The sequence below is a fragment of the Rhinatrema bivittatum genome, chromosome 3, assembly GCF_901001135.1.
Source record: "Rhinatrema bivittatum chromosome 3, aRhiBiv1.1, whole genome shotgun sequence".
In the NCBI taxonomy this organism is placed as follows: Eukaryota; Metazoa; Chordata; class Amphibia; order Gymnophiona; family Rhinatrematidae; genus Rhinatrema; species Rhinatrema bivittatum.
The window spans coordinates 252,577,561-252,600,358 of NC_042617.1; the positions used below are offsets into that span (position 1 = coordinate 252,577,561).

The 22,798-nt window shown below is 47.0% G+C and overlaps 1 protein-coding gene across 2 annotated transcripts in view; it reads left to right on the forward strand.

The window, feature by feature from the left end:
• Positions 1-22,798, forward strand: part of SNX5 (sorting nexin 5) — an 80,255-nt gene that overhangs the window by 27,443 nt on the left and 30,014 nt on the right. For both annotated transcript variants that reach the window (XM_029594474.1, XM_029594473.1), the window contains exons 2-7: positions 2,933-3,037; positions 5,030-5,140; positions 7,747-7,868; positions 19,559-19,682; positions 21,211-21,306; positions 21,460-21,565. In XM_029594474.1, the coding sequence (XP_029450334.1) occupies positions 2,933-3,037; positions 5,030-5,140; positions 7,747-7,868; positions 19,559-19,682; positions 21,211-21,306; positions 21,460-21,565 (664 nt within the window). The remainder of the gene's footprint in view (positions 1-2,932; positions 3,038-5,029; positions 5,141-7,746; positions 7,869-19,558; positions 19,683-21,210; positions 21,307-21,459; positions 21,566-22,798) is intronic.

Genomic DNA, 22,798 nt, shown 5'->3' on the forward strand with positions numbered 1-22,798 from the left:
TATCTCATCACGCAGGAGAGAGGCACACTGTGTCTCCTGAACCTGTCCTCTGTTGCCCTCATGGCATAAATGTTGAATGTATGATAGTTTCCTCTCTGCTCCTTCAGGATGTGGAAGATGTCTTAATTTCGGCCAGGAAGCCTTCAACTAGAAAGTCATAGCTTTTAAATGGAAAAGGTTTTCAGCTTGGAGTCAGGTCAACTCTCTGGACCCTTTCGCCTGTAGCCCAAAGGTCTTGCTCCAGTCCTTGTTTTCCCTTTCTTCATTGTTATGTCGTCAAAGTGCATCTCAGTGCCATTGCTGCATACCAGCAGCAAGTGGAAGGAGCACCAAGCTCTAGTCATCCATTGGTATCCAAATTTATGAAGGGATTATAGCATTCCAAACTTCTTGCTACTAAACCTCCAGTACCTTGACATTTAATGCTATCTTAACTCAGCTCATGAAACCTCTGTGTGAACCTTTGGAGTCAGGACTTTTAAAGTTGCTCACATAGAAAGTGCTGTACATCGTTGTCATGGCTGCTTGAAGGGTCAGTGAATTGCATGCGTGGGTCTCTTATTCACCAGATCGCCAGTTCTTCCACAACAGGAGTGGTCCTGCCTACTCACCATAAGTTTCTTCCAAAAGTGGTATCACCTTTTCATGTTAATATGGACCTTCGTTTTCAGTTTCTGTCTTATTTTACTCAGAAATTTATCAGTATCTGTTACTACAAGAATAAAAATATTTTTACTTGGAAAAATGACAAGTCATTTTTTCCCACTGATTTCTCTTGTTTGTTCTTATATTAAATACTGACAGATGCTCAAGAGAACGAAAAGGAGAAAACTGAAAACAAAGGTCCCTACATTTTAATCATGCCATTGTTCTTCCTACATTTTTTCCAAGGCCAAGTGTGTAAAGGTGAGAAGGCTCTTTGGATTCTAGGAGAGCCTTGGCATGCTATTTGAGAGACTCCGCCTCATCAGCAGACTTCTCAACTGTTTGTATCTTTTGATCCCATTAGACTAGGAGTAGCAATAGCCAAGAGATCTTTGTCAGTTGGCTAGCAGACTGCATTGCACACTTGTAAGCACAAGGTGGCTTACAAGGTTCATCAAGTGAGAGCCGTGGTGGCTTTGGTGGCTTCCTTCACGGCCACTTGCGTTGAAGGCATTTGTGATGCTGCGACTTGGTCATCTTTACACGCCTTCACATCCCACTACAGTCTGGACAGCACGTCAAGAGGTGACAGTAGTTTTGGACAAGCAGTTTTGTGCAGCCAGCAGTCTACTCTCCACTGGTGGGCTGGATTGCCTTTTCTAATTTTGCTATGCTGGATGCTGTGCAGCCCCTCAGTTTGGGACTCCCTACCTGTCCTGGCTAATTCAGCCTTGCTTGTTGACAGAGAAAGTAAGTTTGCTTACCTGTAAACAGCAGGATGAATTAGCCATGCTTATTAGCCACCTTCCTCTCTGGAGAGTTGATTGCCTTACTAAAACTTCAGCTCTCAAAATAAAAAAACTGAGGGGCTCACGAGAGAGCATGCGTGCAGGAACAACTTTTGCGAGCTCCGTAAAACTGATGGAGCTCCGAGAGAAGGGTCTGTTCAGCCAGTCAGATGATGACTTCACCCACGTGCCATAGCTAATTCATCCTGCTGTCTGCAGAAAATCCTTTACAAAGCAAACTTGCTTTTCTCTCTCATTGCCTCAGGTGCCCACAGACTGTAACCTCTCTTGGGATGGGGCTTATTGTTTTATAGTTCCCTGGTTTAGGGTGCTATGAAATTGGCAAAATAAGTTTTAGTAATAATAATAAAAAGCTTTACTACTTTCTGAGGCACTTTGTCAGCATGTGTTCATTTTGGTTTATGGAAATCACAGTTTTCTTTCTGTCTGTGAAGCAGCCACAAAACCTTCAAAATTTAGTATTTGTTTTCTGTTCATTGCCATCAAGTGTGGGCAGGGAGGAGGGGAAGCTGGAGAGAGAGAGAGAGAGACTTTAGCTTAGTATAAGCTTTTTTCTTTGTCCTGTGCTGTTTGTCTTGTGACTGTGATTGAACAGCCTTGCCCTGAAGGGGGATGGGACGGGTGCTTTCCTGTGTGGGGGCCCTGCCCTAGGAGAGGAGGGGAGATTTCCTGTATAGGGTCCTGCTGTAAGTTTCAGCTGATGCATGGTACCATGACATGGTTTGCCCATCTCAATTATAATTATGGTCAGCAATATATTCTTTATAATTTAGGTTTCATGGTGAGTTTCAAGTTGGTGGTGGCTTTTTCTCTCTCTTTTTTTTTTTTTTAAACTATCAAAGAGCAGGCCTGCAGATTTTGTCCAGAAGACACAGTTGGTGGTAGTATTAGGTGCTGCTTCATATTTTCCTTGAATGTCGGGATCAGCACGGCTCTCAAGGCAGCACGGAGACCTGAAAAGTGTCCCACGCTCCTCTGCTGCAGCCGCCACAGGCTTCTGTCTCTGCTGCTGCCGCTGTCCTGGATCAAGCTGTGTTAAGTGTACGACTGCTGAAATCGAGCCACTGGCATATACTCGCTGTCCGTGGGGCACCGTGACACCCAACTTCCCTCCCTCCTTTGAAAGCACATCCCAGAGGGAGATTAGGCAGTGCGCCATGAGGACTGCAAGTGTACAGTGGTGCACAGTCTCTGCGGTCTCATACTTGCACAACTTTATCTGTGGCTACCTGCTGTGGCAGAGATATTGAGCTGGTGAGGGAGGGAAGGAGAGGGGGTGAGTTAGGGCAGCAGAGATGGTGGCTCAGCAGGAGCAGGAGTTGGATGGGGCTAGCAAAGCCAGTAGAAAGATGATGGAGGAGGAGTGGCAAATTTTGAAGCTGCTTAGGGCGACCAGGAACCTCATACCAGCCCCTGCTGAACTCTTATGCCGTCATTTGGAGAAACATGTATATATTTTTTTTCTTTTGTGATTTCAGTTGCGCTCTGTGTCTGTGGATCTGAACATGGATCCTTCGCTTCAGATTGACATTCCTGATGCACTCAGCGAAAGAGACAAAGTGAAATTCACTGTGCACACCAAGGTAAGGACGGGAAGCCAGGGTGAAGGACAGAGGAACTACGCAGGTTTAGCTGCTCTTACTTAAGAAGCATCAAGGCTTCAGATATCAAATCATCAGAATGGTTTTCATAGGTCAGGAAGCAAGATGGTTCTGGTTTACTTCTTTTTTTTTTTTTTTTTTTTTAAACAAAAAACTAGTGTTTTTACATACAATGACTTTATTAAATGTACATTACACAGATGGGCTTTAGGAGGTCACTGCATCTTGTTGATTAATAAGACTAGTTACTGGCTCTGCTGCATTGTTAGCATTTGATGCTTTGCAGGGGAACTGGCTTAATTTCCTGTCTCAAACTCCTGTTCCTTATGTTGGCCAATCCTGAGAGTGCAGTTTGAAGTAGCACCCACATGAGGAATAAGGGGTATCTGCATAGTAATTTATACGGACCCCTGTTTACAAAAGCATGTAGAATACTGACGACAGTGTGGTATTTACTAAAGTGCATTATAACCTTAGTAAATACTGTACTAATGGGTTTACCTTGGCTGGCAATGCCCCGCATGCACTGATTTTTAACTGGCGCGAATGTGGATTTCAAGAAGGCCCCACTTGGAGATCAGTATTTCAGAAGGATGATGTCCCCTTCTCCCCCGTCGTTCTCCTCTTCTTTTCTTTGTGCCTTTCTGAAGTAGATGCTGTCGATAGATAGAAAGTGCTGATAAATTCCCTTGTGATCAGATGTGGGCGTGTACACACTGAAAACACATCATACCCTCTGCATGTACTGACTTGTGTGTGTGCTCGCTTTCCTGATCCTGTAACATGCTATGTCTGCTGGGCTTCTGCAATCTTCTAGCAACTGTGCTTTTTTTTTTTTTTTTTTTATAATTGCGTTGGAGGAAACCATTTGACAAAATGATGATTAATGTAACAACTTTAATTTAAATACTTATGCATTTTTTAACATTGAATTTTCTGTCTTTAAAAAAAAAAAAAAAGCTTGACATGTTTATGTTGATACCATACTGTTGTGAATATGAGTGCTAAAAGCAGCGACTGTCTCAATAGTACAGTCTGTCTCTGAGCATTAATATTGATGCTCACGGATTTCTTTCCCAAGGCCTCTTGACGAAAAAAAAAAAAAATCCTAGGCTACCTCGGGAACTACCGAGACAGTTTTTCTTAAATTTGACAGCCGGTTTGGGATTTTGATTCTCATCTGCCAAGTGGACAGACAACCAGTGTTGATAAAACTGCAAGAGTGAATTGCTCTTGGGGGGGGGGTTCAACGGTAGAAGTTATGTGAGAACATTAAGTTGTTTTGGTGCTGCCGCAGCGTGTCTTGAGGTTAATGATAGGGGAGGGGTGCCAGTTGCCAGTGGAAGGATTCATGAGATTTTGCATTTCATAGATGTGCTGCTGCTGCACATACAAAAGGGCATGGTGGAAGGGAAGGGTCCTTTTCTCACCACCCCTGCCTGTTCCCCCTTTCTCATAGTCTTCCCTACCACCTGGCCATCCATGGGTGCAATAAAGATTAGTTGTGATCCTATTTATGCAGACTGTGCTCCAAGGAGAAGCCGGAGGGAGGAGATCTCTGGCAGCTGTTTTTTTGGCTTGTGGTGATTTAGAGGGCAGATGTTGCTATGGCACGTAATTTACGCTCTCCAGTGCTATGTATGTACTCTTGAAACCCCTGTTCCTAGATATTCAGACAGAAATGGCAAACCAGCTCAGAGCCTTGCAGAGATGATGATACTCTCTCAGCATCTGTTCTCGTGTAAGAAAGTACACAGATGGTGGGGAGGGTGGTGAACGATGTGTTGACCAGCAATTGAATGCTGGAAAGCTGGGGCAGTTCCCTATGGCTCGGTGTTCTGGCAGATTGGTTTTTCTTTTTTTCTTTTTTTTTGTTTTGTTTACCATTGTTTTCTAGATAAGCTGCCTTAAAATGTTTAGAAGTTGAACAGTTCTGTCTCTTCCTGTCTTGTTAAGGTTTGGTTTCTCTTTCAGACGACACTCTCCAACTTTCAGAGCCCTGACTTCTCTGTCACGCGGCTGCACGAGGACTTTGTCTGGCTGCATGATGCTCTGGTGGAAACGCAGGAGTACGCTGGACTCATTGTAAGCTGCCGCACTGTTGTGTCTTCCTTCAGGCTGCGTGCTGTGGCAAGATTTGTGTCCCTTTTCACATGCCTTAGTGGAGTGTCATGAAGGCAGCTCATGGATGCAAACTTACAAATGCGAAACTGGCAATGATGAGCGTTAACTGAGGGAATGGGCTCAAATTGCATTTGTGGCAGAATCCTCAGGATGCCCTGGGGCTGAATCTTTGATGTCGGTCATCTGGCGAGAGGAGAAATGATTTGGGGCTTTGATAAATAAATGGAAATGGGAGATATTGCTTTGTCAGAGTGACTCTTTGCCTTCTCTTTTTAAGAAATTTACAAAACCCACCCAGTGAAAATGAGACTTTCAGCTGATGTCTGATCAGTTTACTGGGTAAAAAATTTCTTTTTTTTTTTTTTGGCACATTCCCTCACTGTAGTATAAAATGGATTGGGACCCAGAATGGTTTTCTGGGGAGCTGGCATGAAACTAGTTGTCATGTTGTCTGATGACTGCCCAGTAGGTGTTACTGTTTGGCATAGCCCTTTTGTGTTACTTCAGCACGCTGAACTGGGAATCAAACCCAATGTTCGCATGTGTGGCAGCTAATAGCCTTTTGGATCTTAGATGGATCCAAGGTAGTCCAAAGTGACTGATTTTATTGATTCGTTTTCCTGATATAGTCATGTTTTCCCTTTCTACTCATGGCAGTCTCTGCCACTTCTCCCCAGACTGTCTTGCCCAGATGTTATCAGAACGGACTGGCCTTCCACACCCCAGGTCAACTGGAATTGATACTGTGTAGGTAGTGTTCACAGCACCGGGGGGGGGGGGGGGGGGAGAGTGGAGTTGTGGTCATCATTAAGAGACTATTTAGAGCCCATGATAGAGGGGTATGTAAGGAGCCCTTGTGTGTGGCTTCCGGCCTCGGGATCTATTAAAAATGGTGGAAAAAATCTCTAGGTGATTGTGAATGAAGGCTCACTCTGCCAGAATCCCAGCACTCGTTCTGACGGAGCTGGAAGGAGGAGAAAGGAAGAACTTCCAGGTCCTTAAAATGGATCCCAGAAACAAAACAGGAATACAATAAAGACCGCCTTGTAGAAATCTAGAGGTCTGTGGATTCAAAGGGCACTTAGCAGGACAAACCCCAGGACTTTCAATTCCCGCCTTTTTGACCACCCCTAGTTATCTGGCTAAATCGTTAGCTGGTCCCAAGAAACAAAGCATAAAATGGTCTATCGAAGGCAGAAGAAATACGAGATAGACCTGTCGCCTTAGGTTGAAAATACTTTATTCGCACAATTGTTAAGAGCCCAACTCTGGCTGAGTTTAGCACAAGTGGCTGCATCGGGGACTTATGAGATGAAAGGCTTCTAATAATGCACAAAGATCATATCATAACCAATTGAGTTAGAAGAAATTTGGTGAACAGCGTCTTTTAAATGAAATGCTTCTACTGAATTTTCTTCTAACTCAATTGGTTATGATATGATCTTTGTGCATTATTAGAAGCCTTTCATCTCATAAGCCCCCAATGCAGCCGCTTGTGCGAAACTCGGCCAGAGTTTGGTTCTTAACGATTGTGCGAATAAAGTATTTTAACCTAAGGCGACAGGTCTATCTCGTATTTCTTCTGCCTTCCAAATCGTTAGCTGGCAACAACTCCACCAGATAAGATGGTGGCAGTCCGAAGACATCCCAGGGCGGCGCAGATATGTCTTAGTCAGATATACGCCGATATTCAGCTAACTTTAAAATTACCTCAGAGCAATCTTAAAATTATCTGGGTACATTTGCCCAGATAGCTTACATCTTGACTATATTCCAAATATAGCTGGTTAAGTGCCAAATAAAGAAGCCCTTCTGGACTAGCAGGCCAATCCCCCCCCAACTCACAAAATCAGTAAAAAGGTAAACCCTCACCTCCCCCCACATCCGCCAAAAGAATGACAATAAGCTTGAAAGCCTTAGCAGCCACTACACTCCCCACCCCATTTTTAGAAAAAAAACAGGTGAGCTTTGGGCTCTTTCCTAACTCCTCCCCCCCCTTCCCAGAGCTTCCCAAGCCACCGGGAGTATGGTGCATTTATGGCGATCTCAGCGACTTTTAGTATTCCTTCAAAAGCAACGCTGATGGTGTACGCTGACTGTTCTGCTGTTGCGGAATATGACAGCACCGCTGAATACGACCGGGAGCGATGCAAATGTATGTGCTTCTGGTGGCTTGAGGGTATTTGTAGAGTTCTATGAGGTGGGAAGGGATAGGGGGTTAGAAGGGGGCCGGAGCCTTTTTTTTTTTCCCAAAATGGGAGGAGGGGCATGGAAATGTTGGCTGTTATGACCTGCAGTGTAGTCATTCTTTTGAAGGGTGTCATGCCTGACAGCATTGTTACTGATTTTGGGAGATGGCAATGAGGTCTTCTGGCCCAAAAGGGAGGTGTTTTTTTGGTACTTAACATCCTATATTTTGAACATAACTGGTTAAGGTTTAAGTTATCTGGATACACTCATCGAGATAACGTTAAACCCAACCGGCTATATTTAAATGGAGCCGGTTAAGTTTTTCCCTTTCCGATGAAGCTCCAGAGCCTGTCCCTTTTTTTGTATTTGTTAAACAGATCCCTCCGCCGCCCTCGAAGCCTGACTTTGATGGACCCAGAGAGAAGATGCAGAAGCTGGGTGAGGGGGAAGGCTCCATGACGAAAGATGAATTTGCCAAAATGAAGCAGGAGCTGGAGGCGTAAGTCCTTGCTGTTTTTTTTGATACTATTCATGCCTGAAGCACAGCAGGGGGGGTGGGGGGAGCTGTAGTAATGTTAGTTCCCTGTACGTACCAGGATCAGTCCAGACTGCTGGGTTATGCCTCCCCTCCAGCAGATGGAGTCAGAGAAAAGCTGAAAAGCACCCCCTAGATATACTGGTGTGCCACCTGCGATCCCTCAGTATTTTCTCTGACTCCAGCAGATTGAGAGGCATGACCTGCGGTCCTGGTCTTGGCAAATTTATTTCCTGAATTACAGGTTCTTTTGGTTCCTTGGCACTGCCACTGTCTAGATCAATTGGTTTCTTCTATTAGTTTAAAAAAAAAAAAAAAGGTAGTTGTTTTCTTTCTTACTCTGTTCTTCCCTATTCGTACGGTCAGCTTGGTAAGGCAGGCTTCGGTTCTTTCTATTAGGTTCAGACAATTTTCTAAGGCAGGCTTGGCAGGGCATGCCCTAAGGCTATTTGCCCGGAGATATTCCCTGGGACCTGGGGGAGAGTTTACTGGTGGGCCGGTCACCCCCCCCCCCCCCAAGTCGAACCATTCCAGAGGTCTGAGGCTTCTGAAGGAGGCTGTAGCTACTTGGTAGATTGCTGTTTTAAAAAAATAAAAAAGCGATTTCATTACGAGTTCATACCCGTCAGGCCTGTTGGTGACAGGCAGGGTACGTTTTATTTCCAGCCTCGGCCTGACATCCGTCTGTCCCGGGATTCCGAAGGGGGTGGCTAGTTCACCCGAGGGGCTTACCTTGGCGTTTGGCATGCTTTCCTTCCTCTGCTCCTCATGCCGCGGTCTTCGGCCTGCACGGCCTGTGGGGGGGCGGGGGCGCGACTCTCCCGGGAGGGTCTCTGCTCCCGCTGTCTCCCCGGGGGCGAGGGACCCTCCCGGGGGCCGAGCGCTGCCCGCAGCTCCTCGGTGTCGGCGCGGCAGGGGGAAGTTCGGACCGCGCGGTCGGCAGCCCCGCCTCCATTAGAGAAGGAAGCGGCGGCCATCTTAACCACGCGGTCGGCGGAGGGGGCAGCGTCTGAGGAGGATGATGCTCCTCCTTCCTCTCCGCCGGCTCTGAGCCCATCGGAGTCGCTCATTTCAGGAGCCCTCCCCACCCACCCTCCCTCTGGTCCCGCAGGGGACACTTTAAAGAGGCCGGCTCCATTTTCATCTCAATTTGTGCTATTAATGCACAAAGCTTTTTTAGAAGCGCAGGAGGGCTGGGAAGACAAGGGGTCTACTCCAGCTAAGGTTCCCAGAGTAGCCCCGGACCAGAAGAAAGCAGGGAATTGTGGTTCCCGTCCACTGGGGGGTGCAAAGCTTCCGGCGGCTCTGGCTCCGGATCCTACTCCGGAATTTCCTGATATTGCTGGGAGTGGCGATTTAGATGGCCCAGCGTCCGTGGAAGGGGATGATCCCCAGGTCCTGCATTTGTTTGGTAAGGACGAGCTGACTCATTTGATTTCACATGTTTTGAAGGAGTTGGATATCTCTGATCCACTCCAGGACGCGGATGCTTCCCTAGGGGATGTGGCCTTAGCAGGAATCCGAGACCCTCCACAGACCTTCCCCTTCCATCCCAAGCTGTTTCAAATTGTGTCTAAGGAATGGGATCTCCCGGAAGCGTCCTTGAGAGTCAGTAGGGCTATGGATAAGCTGTATCCCCTGCCGCCTGAGTCTTTGGATCTCCTAAAAATCCCCAAGGTTGATTCGGCGGTGACTGCCGTGATAAAGCACACTACTATCCCTGTGACCGGGGGTATAGCGCTGAAGGATCTCCAGGATATGAAGTTGGAGGTCGTGTTGAAGCGCATTTTCAAAGTTGCAGCGTTAGGAGTCTGGGCAGCGGCCTGTAGCAGCCTCGTGCAGAGGGCCACACTTTGTTGGGTACAGCAGTTGCTTACAGCCCAGGACCTTCCTCCGGATGAAGCGGAGCAGGCTAACTGTGTCGAGGCTGCAGTGGCGTACACGGCTGCTGTCTTATATGATCTATTGCGGACTTCCTCTCGTACGATGTCGGCTGCTGTGTCGGCCAGGCGGTTGCTTTGGCTTAGGCGCTGGGCGGCAGATGCTTCCTCTAAGTCACGTCTGGGTTCTTTTCCTTTCAGGGGGAAATTGTTGTTTGGAGAAGAGTTGGATCAGCTCATCAAGGACTTAGGGGATAAGGTTTATAAGTTGCCCGAGGATAAGTACCGGCAGTCGCGCTCCTTCGCTAGTTCCAGGGGCCGGTTTCGGGGCCAATCGCCGGTATCGTGTGGGAAGGGGGGGTCCCTTCCCACAGAGACAGCAGACATCCCGGTCGCAATCTTGGACGCCTTCCTTTCGTGGCAGGCTCCTCGCAGACCTTTACTCCAAACAAAGTTTCTCAATGAAGGCGCGCGGGCCCATTCCTCCCTTCCTCGCATCGGGGGTCGGTTGTCCCTATTTCGGGAGGAGTGGGTCAAGATAACATCGGACCAGTGGGTTCTAGATGTTGTAGCTCACGGTTACGTATTGGATTTTGCTTGTCCGCTCCGGGATCTGTTTCTGGTGTCGCCCTGCGGTCCTCCAGAAAAGCAGCTAGTCATAGCACAAACGGACCGGCTGCAGGCCCTGGGGGTGGTATTCCCGGTTCCCCCTGCGGAACGTTGAACGGGTCGGTATTCCATTTACTTCGTGGTTCCAAAGAAGGAAGGCACCTTCAGACCGATCCTGGATTTGAAGCAGGTAAACAAGGCGTTGCGCATTCCACGTTTCCGTATGGAGACTCTGCGATCTGTTATTGCGGCCGTCCACAAGGGAGAATATTTGGCTTCTTTGGACCTCACAGAGGCATACCTCCATATTGGGATACAGGAGCAGCACCAGAGGTTCCTGAGGTTCGCGGTGCTGGGAGACCATTTCCAGTTTTGCGTCCTTCCGTTCGGATTGGCGACTGCCCCCAGAGTTTTCACCAAGGTTCTGGTAGTGGTGGCAGCCTTTCTCCGCCGTCAAGGGATATTGATCCATCCCTACCTCAACGATTGGCTCATCCGAGCGAAGTCGGAGGCCTTGTGCAAGCAGGCGGTTCGGTTAGTGGTGGATCAGCTTCAGAAGCTCGGTTGGATAGTCAACTTAACAAAGAGCGCTTCTTTCTCGCTGGGATCCCATGTCCGGGGCCTACGACCTGTTGCTACCATCGATGGAACTGGCCCTGTCCAGTCTCGATTGGTGGTTGATCCCGGACCACCTTTTGTTAGATGCTAGTAGGGGATGGGGAACCATCTTCTATGACATGGTCTTCCACTGACCTCTGACCTGTAGTAGGCGCCAATCACGGATAAGAACCAGCACCGCTACAATTACCCATCTGCTTTTTGATGTAGGTCAGGAAACAAATTCACATCACTGGGCTTTTGTTCATTTTATTTTGACTTGCCAGCTCCTCTTGCTTGTGGTTTTGGATTTTATGTGCATCTAGCTATAGGTTATGAACATGGAGACCACCACTTGCTTCTCATCCAGTATTTACTGTATGATCATGAAGGGAGTCTCTTATTTTTATTATTAATTAATCTTGTTATACGGTTTGTCAAACCACATCTAAGCCGTTTGCATTAAAATTCATTCATAACATTAAACAAATTACAAAATGACCTAACACATCTATCAGCATTGACAGCACATAATCATAGTTATACAGAAATAGACAGTTATTCAAGAAAACAGTACATTTAATAAGTCATCTTGGAGGAAAGAAGTTGTATCAATTTCCTTGTCATATGGAGCAGGCCAATAAAACCTCTAGTCAAGTTGTGGTTATCTAGTCTGACCTCTTTCTCTTTGCAGTTTTTGGGTAGGGGAGGTGGATCTAGAGCCAGTGGTGACGGGTTGTGGGTGACCTGGTTGAAGGTCTCGGGGAATTGGTTCTGGGAATTACATGCACCAGTATTTTCATAAGCAAGATACGCGCATACATCAGACAACTTTTTATAAAATACCTGTCTCCACGCATAAACCGAGGGCTGTTTAAAACATAGGACATGCCATAGTAAGTCAGACCAAGGGTCCATCAAGCCCCGCATCCTGTTTCCAACAATGGCCAAGTCACAAATACCTGGCAAGTACCCAAACATTAAATAAACTTGCAGTTATTTAACACACAAAACATGTCTGAAAATGACCCTTTCGGTGCGGCTGAAAGTTGAAGGACACGGAAGCCTTTAGCTGCATGGAGGTAGCCTTTAGGTTGGGTGGATGAAGAGCACCCCCGTGGACGGCATTTTCAGATCACACGTGCTTGTACAGCAGAACTCTGCCTGCAGGAAGAGCAAGGGCGAGTGAGTGACCATGTGTGCTCTATACCCATGGTGGGTTTCAAGGCAGAAGGGCAAACACTGTTTCACTTGGAAAATCTGTGCAGGGTCGGCAGGTGAGAAACAGGTGTAGGCTTTGTCCCAGGGAAGGCAGTTTGACAGATTCCCCCTCACCCCCCAATAATGTTCTTAATTCTGCCTCTAAAATTGTGTCTAAATCGAAGTTCTTTAGCTTTTAACCATACTGAAATACTTCTACAGCCTTTAATGTTTTTAGCATGTAATGTCACACAAACATAAGTTTTTGATATTAGTTTAATTTTTCTAGAAGAAGAGAAACAGAGTGAAACAGAAACATAAAGTAGCAGGAGAAGGAGAACAATCCACAAACTGCAGGAAGGGAATCCCAAACTACATGTTCTGTAGGGGCCCTGCTTTATCTCTTCTGTCAGTTTCTCCAGGGTGGGTACCTCCCGTGCTTTAGTCAGCCAGTCTTTCAAGCTCAGTGGATTTTCCAGCATGCAGCTAGAGACTAGCAAGCAACTACTAATATATGAGTTTGATTTGGAATGGGCCATTAATCTTGAGCATGGAGCCCTAGCAAAAATACCCCTAGATCTTGGGGCAGATGCAAGTCTGTAATTCTCTTTATGCTGTACTGTATGTGTGTGTCCCAAAAGTGAATTATTTCAAGGCATCCCTACCAAATTTGGGTCATGGTTCCATGATTACTGTAGTTTCTCCAAGTCTCCTTAACAGGGCCCTATAATTATCCACCCTATGTGGCTGTAGTTTTTTGGAAACTGCATCTATTAAACTGTGTGTTTATGCTGGGCAGTATAGTATGAGAGAGGGAGCTTGGCTTATAATATTACTTCTGGTATGATGTGTTGGCTGCTCCATGGAGGATGCTGCCTGCCTACCGTGGCTTCCCCAGCTCCAACTGTTGCAGCACTGTTGCAAGCATGAATAATAATAATAAAAAAAATGAAACACTGACATTACTAAAATCAGTCTTCTGTGGGCAGGTAGAGGGCTTGTTTACAGTACCATTCGAAATACAGATGAAATTACCAAGCCTTTGCCCATTAAAGTGGTGCCTGCTCCTCTCATGCCATCTCCTCGGTCAGTCACTCTGTTGTTGCAGACTGATGCACTTTGATCATTTATTTATCGTTGGAAGGGCAGTTTCTTTCAGAGTTGCTGATTTTAAAGCGAAAGAAACCCATTCAGTTTCACCTCTGCCAAAGATGTGTACCCTTAATGCACATTGTGTAGTCCTCTCTGTACCAGTGTTCCCTCTAAATTGCATGGGGGACCCCCTGGACCTGCTCCAGTCATCTCCTGGTTTGAGCTGTGTTGCGTTGGTGGTGGACTCTTGGCCTGAGGTGGGGTTGACGCTACCCGTAGGGCAAGCTCCATGGGTCCCCACCGTCGGGAGGCGGAGCTGACTAGGAGATGGAGGTCAACTGAAGCTTCGCCAATACCAGCCCTCATTCCCTGCAGGTTGAGCCCTTGGGTGACGGGGCCGGCTGGTCTTAGGCAGGCCTCCATGTGATGACTCCCAGTAGATGAGATGAATGGTAGCCAGGGACCGACGTGGGTCCAGACGAGGCAGCGATCCAGAGACCCGGACGCCAAAGAGGAACAGAGCGGAGACAGGTGGCGCCCAGGTAGTACAAGGCCGGAGCCTGAGAAGACCAAGTCCAAGGAGATACCGAAGATGTAGTCAAATACAGGCTGATGTCAGAGCAGGCAGCTGAGCAAGGCAAGATATGGAGTCAAACGGAACAAGGGTCAAGCCGAAGGTCAGTCCTGAGCGTGGTCCAACGTTGCAAGGGTCAAAGCCAAAGGTCAGTCTAGCATGACTAGGAAGGGACCAGGTACAGGTCAGGAACAGGAACCAGGAACGGAGAGCAACGAGCACCCAAACAAATGTGGAGACCTGTTGCCAAGGTGAGCTCTGAATGTCAGAGCTCGCCTAAAATTAGTCCCAGGCCAATGACATCACTGGAAAGGGCCGCGGGCCCTATAAATAAACAAGAGAGGTGCACGCACACGCGCCTGGGGAGGGCCGGATGCGAGGAGCAAACAGCGGCGGTGTCTCAGCCACGTTTCAAGGCCTGCTGACGGCAAGCAGGACCGCGGAGAGGAGGGCAGCATTGGAGGCACTCCCTCTGCATTTCCGGGGAGCCGGAGCCCGCCCCTGGCAAGGTGGCGAGGCCGGGTAAGGAAGGCTGGTTGCAGTCTCCGCAGCCAGCTGATGCAACAAGCTGTCTAGGGAGGGCAAGTCCCAACGTGGCTTAAACTGCAAGATGGTTGCAGCATTCCAGGTTAAAATGGGGTTCCCTGTACGTACCCGGATCAGTCCAGACTCCTTGGGTTATTCATCGCTGTCAGCAGATGGAGGCAGAGAAAGTTTTACAGATACTGCCTCATAAATCTCAGTGCCACCTGCAGTTCCTCAGTATTTCTCTGTCTCCAGCAGAGGGTATGAAACCTGCAGTTCTACCCTTTTTTATTTCTAGGAATGTGTTCTTTTGAGCCTTCCTCCCGGTGGTTTCTTTTTTGGCCTGGAAGGTGCTATCTTGTCCAGTTGAGGCGGATGGGTCAGGGGTTGTCACCCCTTTGTGTGCCCGTCTGTGCGCCTGGAGGGTGGTCATCTGGTTGTCCAGATCCCTCCTCTCATGAGGCCTCTCTGTCGGCTGCAAGCTTGCAGGGTTTTTTTTTTTGCTTTTGCTTACCTTCTGGTTCTGTGACCGCCTGTTTTTTTTTTTTTTTGTTTTTTTTTTTATTGCAGGTTTAGGTCTCAGTTCCTTTGTTTTGTTAAAGTTGACTGGTTGGCCCGATTTAGTGTGTGTGTGTGGGGGGGGGGGGGGGACTGCTAGTTTTTATTTTGCCTTTCGTTCTGTGGTCAGTCTCCTCCGGTTCCTTCTTTCCCTCTGCCTTATGGCGCATGGTACCGTGTGTAGTGCTTGTGGCTCGGCGAGATTATGGCTCAATTGAGCCGGTCTCTATGCAGCATGTACGGAGGGTGAGGAGGGCTCGTCGGGGGCTCCTCGCCTGCAAAGTAGCGTCACAGGTCTGGTGATTGCAGCGCTATTTTCGGTCGGGGCCCTGTCCTAGGTGCTGCTTCTTCCTCTGGCAGCACGGGAACAGTGGCCATCTTGGATTTTGCGGCAGCTGTTCCCGTGCCATCGGGGGCAATAGGGGAGGGTCCTCCAAGTTTATCTTCAGCCCGATCCGACTTAATTATTGATCGGGCTGGGGGAGGAGGAAACTGCCTTATTGCCTGTTCCTGCTACTTCCCCTGAGGGGAATGGGACAGGTAGAGTGTTATCCCCAGAATTAATCCTAATGCGTGATGCATTTTCGGCTAGTCAGCAGCCCTCTAGGGCAGCCCCCGGTAGCCAGGTCCATTCAGGCAATGCCTGGGGGAGCTGCGGGGCCTGGCTTCATTGCTGGGGCTAGTTCTGGTCCAACTCCGGTAGGTAGGCCCTCGTTGTCCCTGTTTTGTCCCAGAGATGGCTCTGCTGATTCAGGTCCAGCTCCCAGATTATCAGGGGAGGTGCCTGACCAGGATTCACCAGCGTATCTGGGTGATCCAACGACTGGGGATACGGGTCTTGGGGACAACTCGCGGTGCCTTGCTCCAGGGGCAGATGACCCGAAGGAGGTCCGTTTGTTTAAAAGGGAGGAATTAGAGGTCTTACTCCCGCTAGCCTTTCAAGTGTTAGGGATTAAGATGCCCCAGGGCGACACGGATTTAGAGGGGGAGGACCCTGTCCTGGATGGGATGAGGGGTCCCCCAGTTTTTCCCATTCCATAAATCAGTTTGCAAGTTGGTGGCTGCGGATTGGGGGACACCTGATGCTGGTCTGAAGGTTGTTCGGACCATCGAAAAGCTTTATTCCCTTCCGGAGGAGGATTTAGAATCTTTTGCGCTCCCTAAGATTGATGCGGCGGTGTCTACGGTTACTAAGAGGACCACTATTCCGTTGGTGGGTTCCACGGCCCTGAAGGATATGCAAGATCGCAAGTTAGAGATGCACCTCAAGCGGATTTTTGAGGTCTCTGCTTTAGGGTTGCGTGTGGCGATTTGTTCCAACTTTATGCAGCGTGCGTGCCTCCGCTGGGAGCAGCACCTGCAGGAGCACCTTCACAAGGCTGGGGAACACACAGACAGTGCTGAGCGCATTGAAGTGGCGATTGCTTTCGGAGCGGATGCCCTATACGATTTGGTAAGTACCTCCTCTAGAGTTATGGCATCGGCTGTGGCGGCCAGAAGACTACTCTGACTGTTTAACTGGTCAGCAGACGTCTCCTCAAAGATTCAGTTAGGTTCCTTGCCTTTCAAAGGTCGCCTTTTGTGTTTGGTGAAGACCTCGACCAGCTGATTCAATCTCTTGGAGATATCAAGCTGCTCAGTTTACCCGAGGATAGACCTAAAGCTAAAAGATTTTTTTCAAGCCAAGTCTTTTTCGATCGGACAGGAGATAAAGACCGGTAAGGCCTGCCCCTAGGTCTCAGAGACAGTTCTATTCTTGTGGCCAGTCTTGGGGGCAGTCCTTTTGAGGAGCCCGCAGGCCTTTTCGAGGAGTCTTAGGAGGCTCTGATGCTGGTGGGAAGTCCTCACAATGAGGCGAGGCCGGTCCACTTCGTCGTTCCTATTATAGGAGGTCGCTTGACGTAATTTTACGAATGTGCCAAGATTACGCAGGACCAGTGGTTTCTCGGTGTGGTAAGAAATGGCTGTGTTAGAATTTGCTTTTTCTATTTTCCCCCCTGCGGTCCAGCGAGCAAGCAGTTGGTGCGGGAGACCTTAGCGTGTCTCCAGAGCTTGGGAGCGGTGATACCGGTCCCCTCCACGGAAGTTCGCATGGGCCGCTACTCAATCTATTTTGTAGTCCCAAAGAAGGCTGGCACATTCCGGCCCATCCTCGATTTGAAGAAGGTGTATGCTGCCCTCAAAGTTCCCCGCTTCCGGATGGAGACCTTGCGTTCAGTGATAGCGGCTGTTCGCTATAGGGAGTTTCTGGCATCCTTGGATCTCACGGAGGCCTATCTGCATATTCCAATACACCTGGACTCCCAGCACTTCCTCCGCTTCATGGTGCTAGGCCAGCATTTTCAATTTCGAGCCCTTCCTTTTGGACTAGCAACAGCCCCACGCACCTTCACCAAGGTGATAGTGGTGGTAGTGGCGGTGCTACAGAAGGCGGGAATCCTGGTGCATTCATATCTGGACAATCTGCTTATCAGGGCGAAATCAGAAGCTCTCTGTCTTCAGTCGGTCAGCAGAATTCTCGAAGTTCTTCAGTCTCTCGGCTGGGTAGTAAACCTGGCAAAGAGTCATTTATCTCCAATTCAGTCCTTGGGTGCTCTGTTCAACTCTTGGCTCGACAGGGTGTATCTTTCGGAAGAACGAGTGCTCAATCTGCAGAATTGGATCCGACTTTATTGAACTTGCGAGTTCCCAAAGTGGGGGATTATTTACAGTTTCTAGGCTTCATGACTTCAACCTTGGAATTGGTTCCGTGGATATTTTTCCATATGAGGCTATTGCAGAGGACGCTTTTGGCACGGTGTAGATCTCGGAGGAATTTCACGTGCCATTGCTTCTCGAGAGTGTGGCGGTGGATGGCCCGATTCGTTTCAGTCATCTGACAGGCCTACTTCATCAGAGTCCAATATTTTCAGACCAGGCTGATCGCTTTTGTCTAGCGGCTTGGCTTTTGAGAGGCGGAGGTTGAGATGTAGAGGTTATCCAGAATCTGTCGTCATCACCTTATTCCTAGCCAGGAGGAAGTCCACTAATCTGGCTTACGTTCGTGTATGGAAGGTGTTCGAGACTTGGTGTGCTACTCATAGAATCTGTGCCCTCCAGTCCTCCATTCCCGATGTTTTGTCCTTTTTGCAAGAAGGTTTCACCAAAGGTTTGTCTCCTAGCTCCCTTAGGGTTCAGGTGGCGGCCTTAGGCTGTTTCCCTGGCAAGAACAGGGACTCCACTATTTCGACTCATCCAGATGGTATCCGGTTCCTCAGAGGAACGAGGAATTTGCGGCCTCCAGTCAGCAGAGTTTGTCCTTCCTGGAACCTTAATCTGGTCCTCTGAAGTTTGTGTGCGGCAATTTTTGAGCCTCTACGGAGAGCGATGCTGAAGGACTTGACTCTCAAAGTAGTTTTTCTAGTAGTGATATACTCTGCTAGGCGGATTTCGGTGTTACAAGCGTTGTCCTATCTGGATCCCTTCCTTCAAATATCTGATTCGGGGATTTCATTGAGGACCGTGTCTTCGTTTTTACCTAAAGTGGTTTCCACCTTTCATGTAAACCAGATCGAGCTTCCAGCTTTTCTATCTGTCAAAGCATCCGTTCCACATGTGAAGGAGCTCAAGCGATTAGATGTTCATCGAACTCTATTGCACTATCTCAAGGTGACGAATGATTTCAGACGGTCCGACCACCTTTGTTTTGTGGAGCACCGTGAGATGAGATTTTAATGCTTCTAAAGCTACTATTGCACGCTGGTTGAAGGAAGCCATTGCTTCCACGTGCGTTACGGCCGGCAAGGAGATTCTGGATAGTTTACGTACTCATTCAATGCGATCACAGGCTATCTCCTGGGCGGAGGTGCAATTGGTGTCTCCTCAGGAGATTTGCAGAGCAGCGACTTGGATGTTGCATACTTTTGCATGACACTGTCATTTGGATGTGGGAGATTCCGGTTCTCCTTCATTTGGCGAGAGTGTTCTGCAAGCAGGACTCTCTAGGTCCCACCCTAAGTAGGGGGCTTTGGTACAACCCAGGAGTCTGGACTGATCCGGGTACGTACAGGGAAAGGAAAATTGGTTCTTACTGCTAATTTTCGTTCTTGTAGTACCATGGATCAGTCCAGAACCTGCCTGTTTAAGAGGTGGAGCGTCGCCCACTCAGCTCTAGATTTGTTTATGAATTCAGATCTGTTTGAAATACCTTTCATGGTTTTGCAATATGGTTGGATTGCGTGTTTTTACGAGGATTTTTTCCTATTTTATGCTTGGGATACAGATCTGTACTGAGGGAACTGCAGGTGGCACTGGGGTTTATGAGGCAGTGTCAGTAAAACTTTTTCTGTCTCCATCTGCTGGAAGGGATGAATAACCCAGGAGTCTGGACTGATCCATGGTACTACAGGAACGAAAATTAGCAGGTAAGAACCTATTTTCCTTTGGTGGTCCTCTGAGTACCATCATAAATGTCTCTTCACGGGTTTGCAGATGTAACTGAGATTGAGCCAGAGAAATAATTGTCTTGGTGAATATTTTTGCTTAGTGTGGGGAACCCCTTGCACTCACCAACCCTATCGCTCACCTCGGAAAGATTTTGAGCATCAGTGTGTCTTGAGACTTTGCCTCTTGTCTTTCAGCGAGTACCTGGCTGTCTTTAAGAAGACTGTGTCTGTGCACGAGGTTTTCCTGCAGCGGCTGTCCTCTCACCCTGTCCTCAGCCGAGACCACAACTTCCATGTGTTCCTGGAGTACGATCAGGATGTAAGGCTTGGTCTTTTTATTGTTGTTTTTCTTACCTCATTTCCTCTTGAAACGAGGATATGAGAGTTCAAGGTCACAGTTCATTTTTTAGGCCTGGTTTGGAATTTTCTAAAATTCTTCCACCTTCAGATGCTGTAATGTAAATATATGGAAGCAGCATCTCCTGATCTTTTTTCCAACTCCACTCTGCAGAGTCCAGATTTGCTAACACGTTAAAGTTGATTTCTTTTTTTTTTTTTTTTTTTTTTTTGGAATGTCACATTTTCTGATTGTTTGCTTCCTGCCTTTGTTTTTATCAGAAGTAGAAAAGCAGAGTGATAGAACTGTGAAGACCAACAGCATCTCACTTGTTTGAAGGCCTTAATTGAACCTATAGGCGAGAGAGTGAGCCAGACTTCCTCCTTGTATCTGCTGAGTTTGCTGGATAGTGTCCTTGGATTAAGTGCTTAGTCACTGCATAGGGAAAATGGGGCATGCAGTTTGGGGTAGGGTATTCTTTCAGTATTTATTGTAAACTACCCTGAGTTACTTCTGTAAAGGCAGGTTAGAAATTTAAATAAATAAAGGCATCCAGGACATAGGATAGTCTTTTGCTGGTAGTGTTGGAAGATTGTCTAAAGGATCCCAAATACCTTGGAACCTAGATAGTTCATCTTTGATCTGAAAAGTAAAGTACTCCATCTCTAATATCTGCAAAATTGTGGCATGACAATCTTCCAGGTGGGGGGTGAAGGTATGGAGGTGGCAACATACTGCCACCTGTTGCTTGTGGTTAAAATTAGTGTAGCTTCTAAGCAGTGAGTTAAAACCTTATCTTTAAATAGTTTAGCTTCAGGGTGATATCCCTACAATAGAAGGGTAAAGTCTAAGGGGAATTTTGAATTTCATTGAGTTGATCCTCCTAACCTGTGCAGTTCCATTTCTCGCTGTGTCCGGCCCTGGCCGGATTGAGGATCTGATTCAACGATAAACCTGCCAGGGACGGAGCCCCAGGGGCTTCCTCAAAAGGGGGTTTGTGAGATGGAAGGGATCGAAAGAATATCCTCTTCTGAGGAAGGAGAAGACTTCTGACACTACCCTTCTGGTGTCTGCTCCCCTTAGGGTTCAACCAGGACCAGTCCTAGGTCAGTCCTGTGGCTGTGGCGCACAACCTGTTGTGCTCACCACGAGGGAAATGCGTCTTAAAATCCAATGATAGACAGGAGGGATGAGAGTTGTCTTTGTCTTATCAGTGGATTTTAACAATGTGTGTGTATCTCTCTATACTGTAGATATGTATAGATCTCTACCTCCCCCATTTTCTCTATATATAGCTTGCAAGCCACTGCAGATTATCTCATTTGCTCCTTGCCTTGAATTCTTCTTTTCTCCTTTCTCCCCTCCCATTGCTGTTTCTGTCCCTGCAGCTGCTGACATAGAATCTGGAATCTCTTTTTCCAGGAATGCTTTTCTAAATTTTAACTTGTGAAACATTGGCTTTTTGGACTTTGTCGTTAAACTCAGAAACTTTTTTTTTTTTTTTTTTCAGCTAAGTGTGAGGAGAAAAAATGCCAAAGAAATGTTTGGAGGCTTTTTTAAAAGCATGGTGAAAAGCGCAGATGAAATGCTCTTTTCCAGTGCCAAGGTGAGGATCGCACGCAGAGTTGTATAACCTGGTATGTTTCCAAGCTCTGGCTCTGCATGTTTGGCCTCTTTCTTGAAAGCCTGTTGAGAGAGGTTGAATATTGAAATGGAATCTTCCCCCCCCCCCCCCCTGTTAATTTTATTTCTTGTGTAGGAGGTAGATGAATTCTTTGAGCAAGAGAAGATCTTCCTTGTAAACTACTACAATAGAATCAAGGATGCGAGTGCAAAGTCGGACAAAATGACTCGATCGCACAAAAGTATGTGATGTTTTTGCTCCTCTTGATGGTTCTAGAAATGTACGTCTTCCTTAGCCTTTGGGGTACTGCATGCATCTAAAGGTTTGACGCCTGCTGTAACAATGTGGACATGCCTGAGACAAAATGGAGGGCAGAGGTAGGAAAAGGGTTGAGAACTTGGGTAAAAGGTATGGGGTTAGTTGGTATTGGGTTACATATGGAAATTTATACAGTAAGTACATCTATCCAAAGTGGATGAATCTCACCTGGGCAGACTGGATGGGCAATTAAATTTTGGTCATCATCTGCTATTATTTATTATGTTACTATGTGACACAACATTTTAGTCAAAGGTTTTGTTCCATCTCCTTTCAGATTAGAGTATTATCATGGGATTCACTATGGTACAATCATTCCTGGGATCTTTCGATTTCCTTCACCCTGAGATTGTTATGGATTGGGAGGAGAAGGGCCTTGTGTGTGCATGTGCACCAGTAGCACCATACACACATTTTCTCACACACACTAACATTCACATGTTCACTCTTACTCTTTCACACACGCTCATTCTCACAACACATTCATTCTTATTCCTCTCAATCACCCCCAGGCTCTCACGCATGTGCACACTCATTCAGTTCTCCTGCTTTTACACACACACCTCAGTAACAACCAACCAAACATCATCTGCTGCCAAACACTTCGTGAAGTAACACAAACCCTTGCAAAAAAAGAAAAAACCTAAAGCCTTGCCATACCATATAACACTAAATCTCAGGACACAGCTACCTTATCTATAAAAAGGCAGCAATGAAAATATTGCACCAGGCCCTAGAACACTAATACACTACCTATTGGGGAAATAGAACAAACCAAACCATTACAAATCCCTACAGAGAAACTACACACTAACAGAAATACTGCACCTCAGTTACAGTTGTAAAACACAGACCGACTCTTATGTAATACAGAATAAGCGTCTATAAATTAGAAACAGAAACAATCAGACAAAAATAAAATGAAAAGCCTGAAGAACCAAACTCTAAACAGTGGAATAACGAAGAAAGAACAAAATACAAATATATAATGCACATTCCCAAAAATGACATATGCCAATCACTAAAAACTCAAAAGAATTTTTTGTTTAACCTTTGCTGTCTGATCTTATTTTTCTAATTGGTTGGTCCCAGCCATTTTTTTTTCCTAATTCCTTTTATAGGGTCTCTTATTTTCTTTTTAAGAACATAAGAAAAT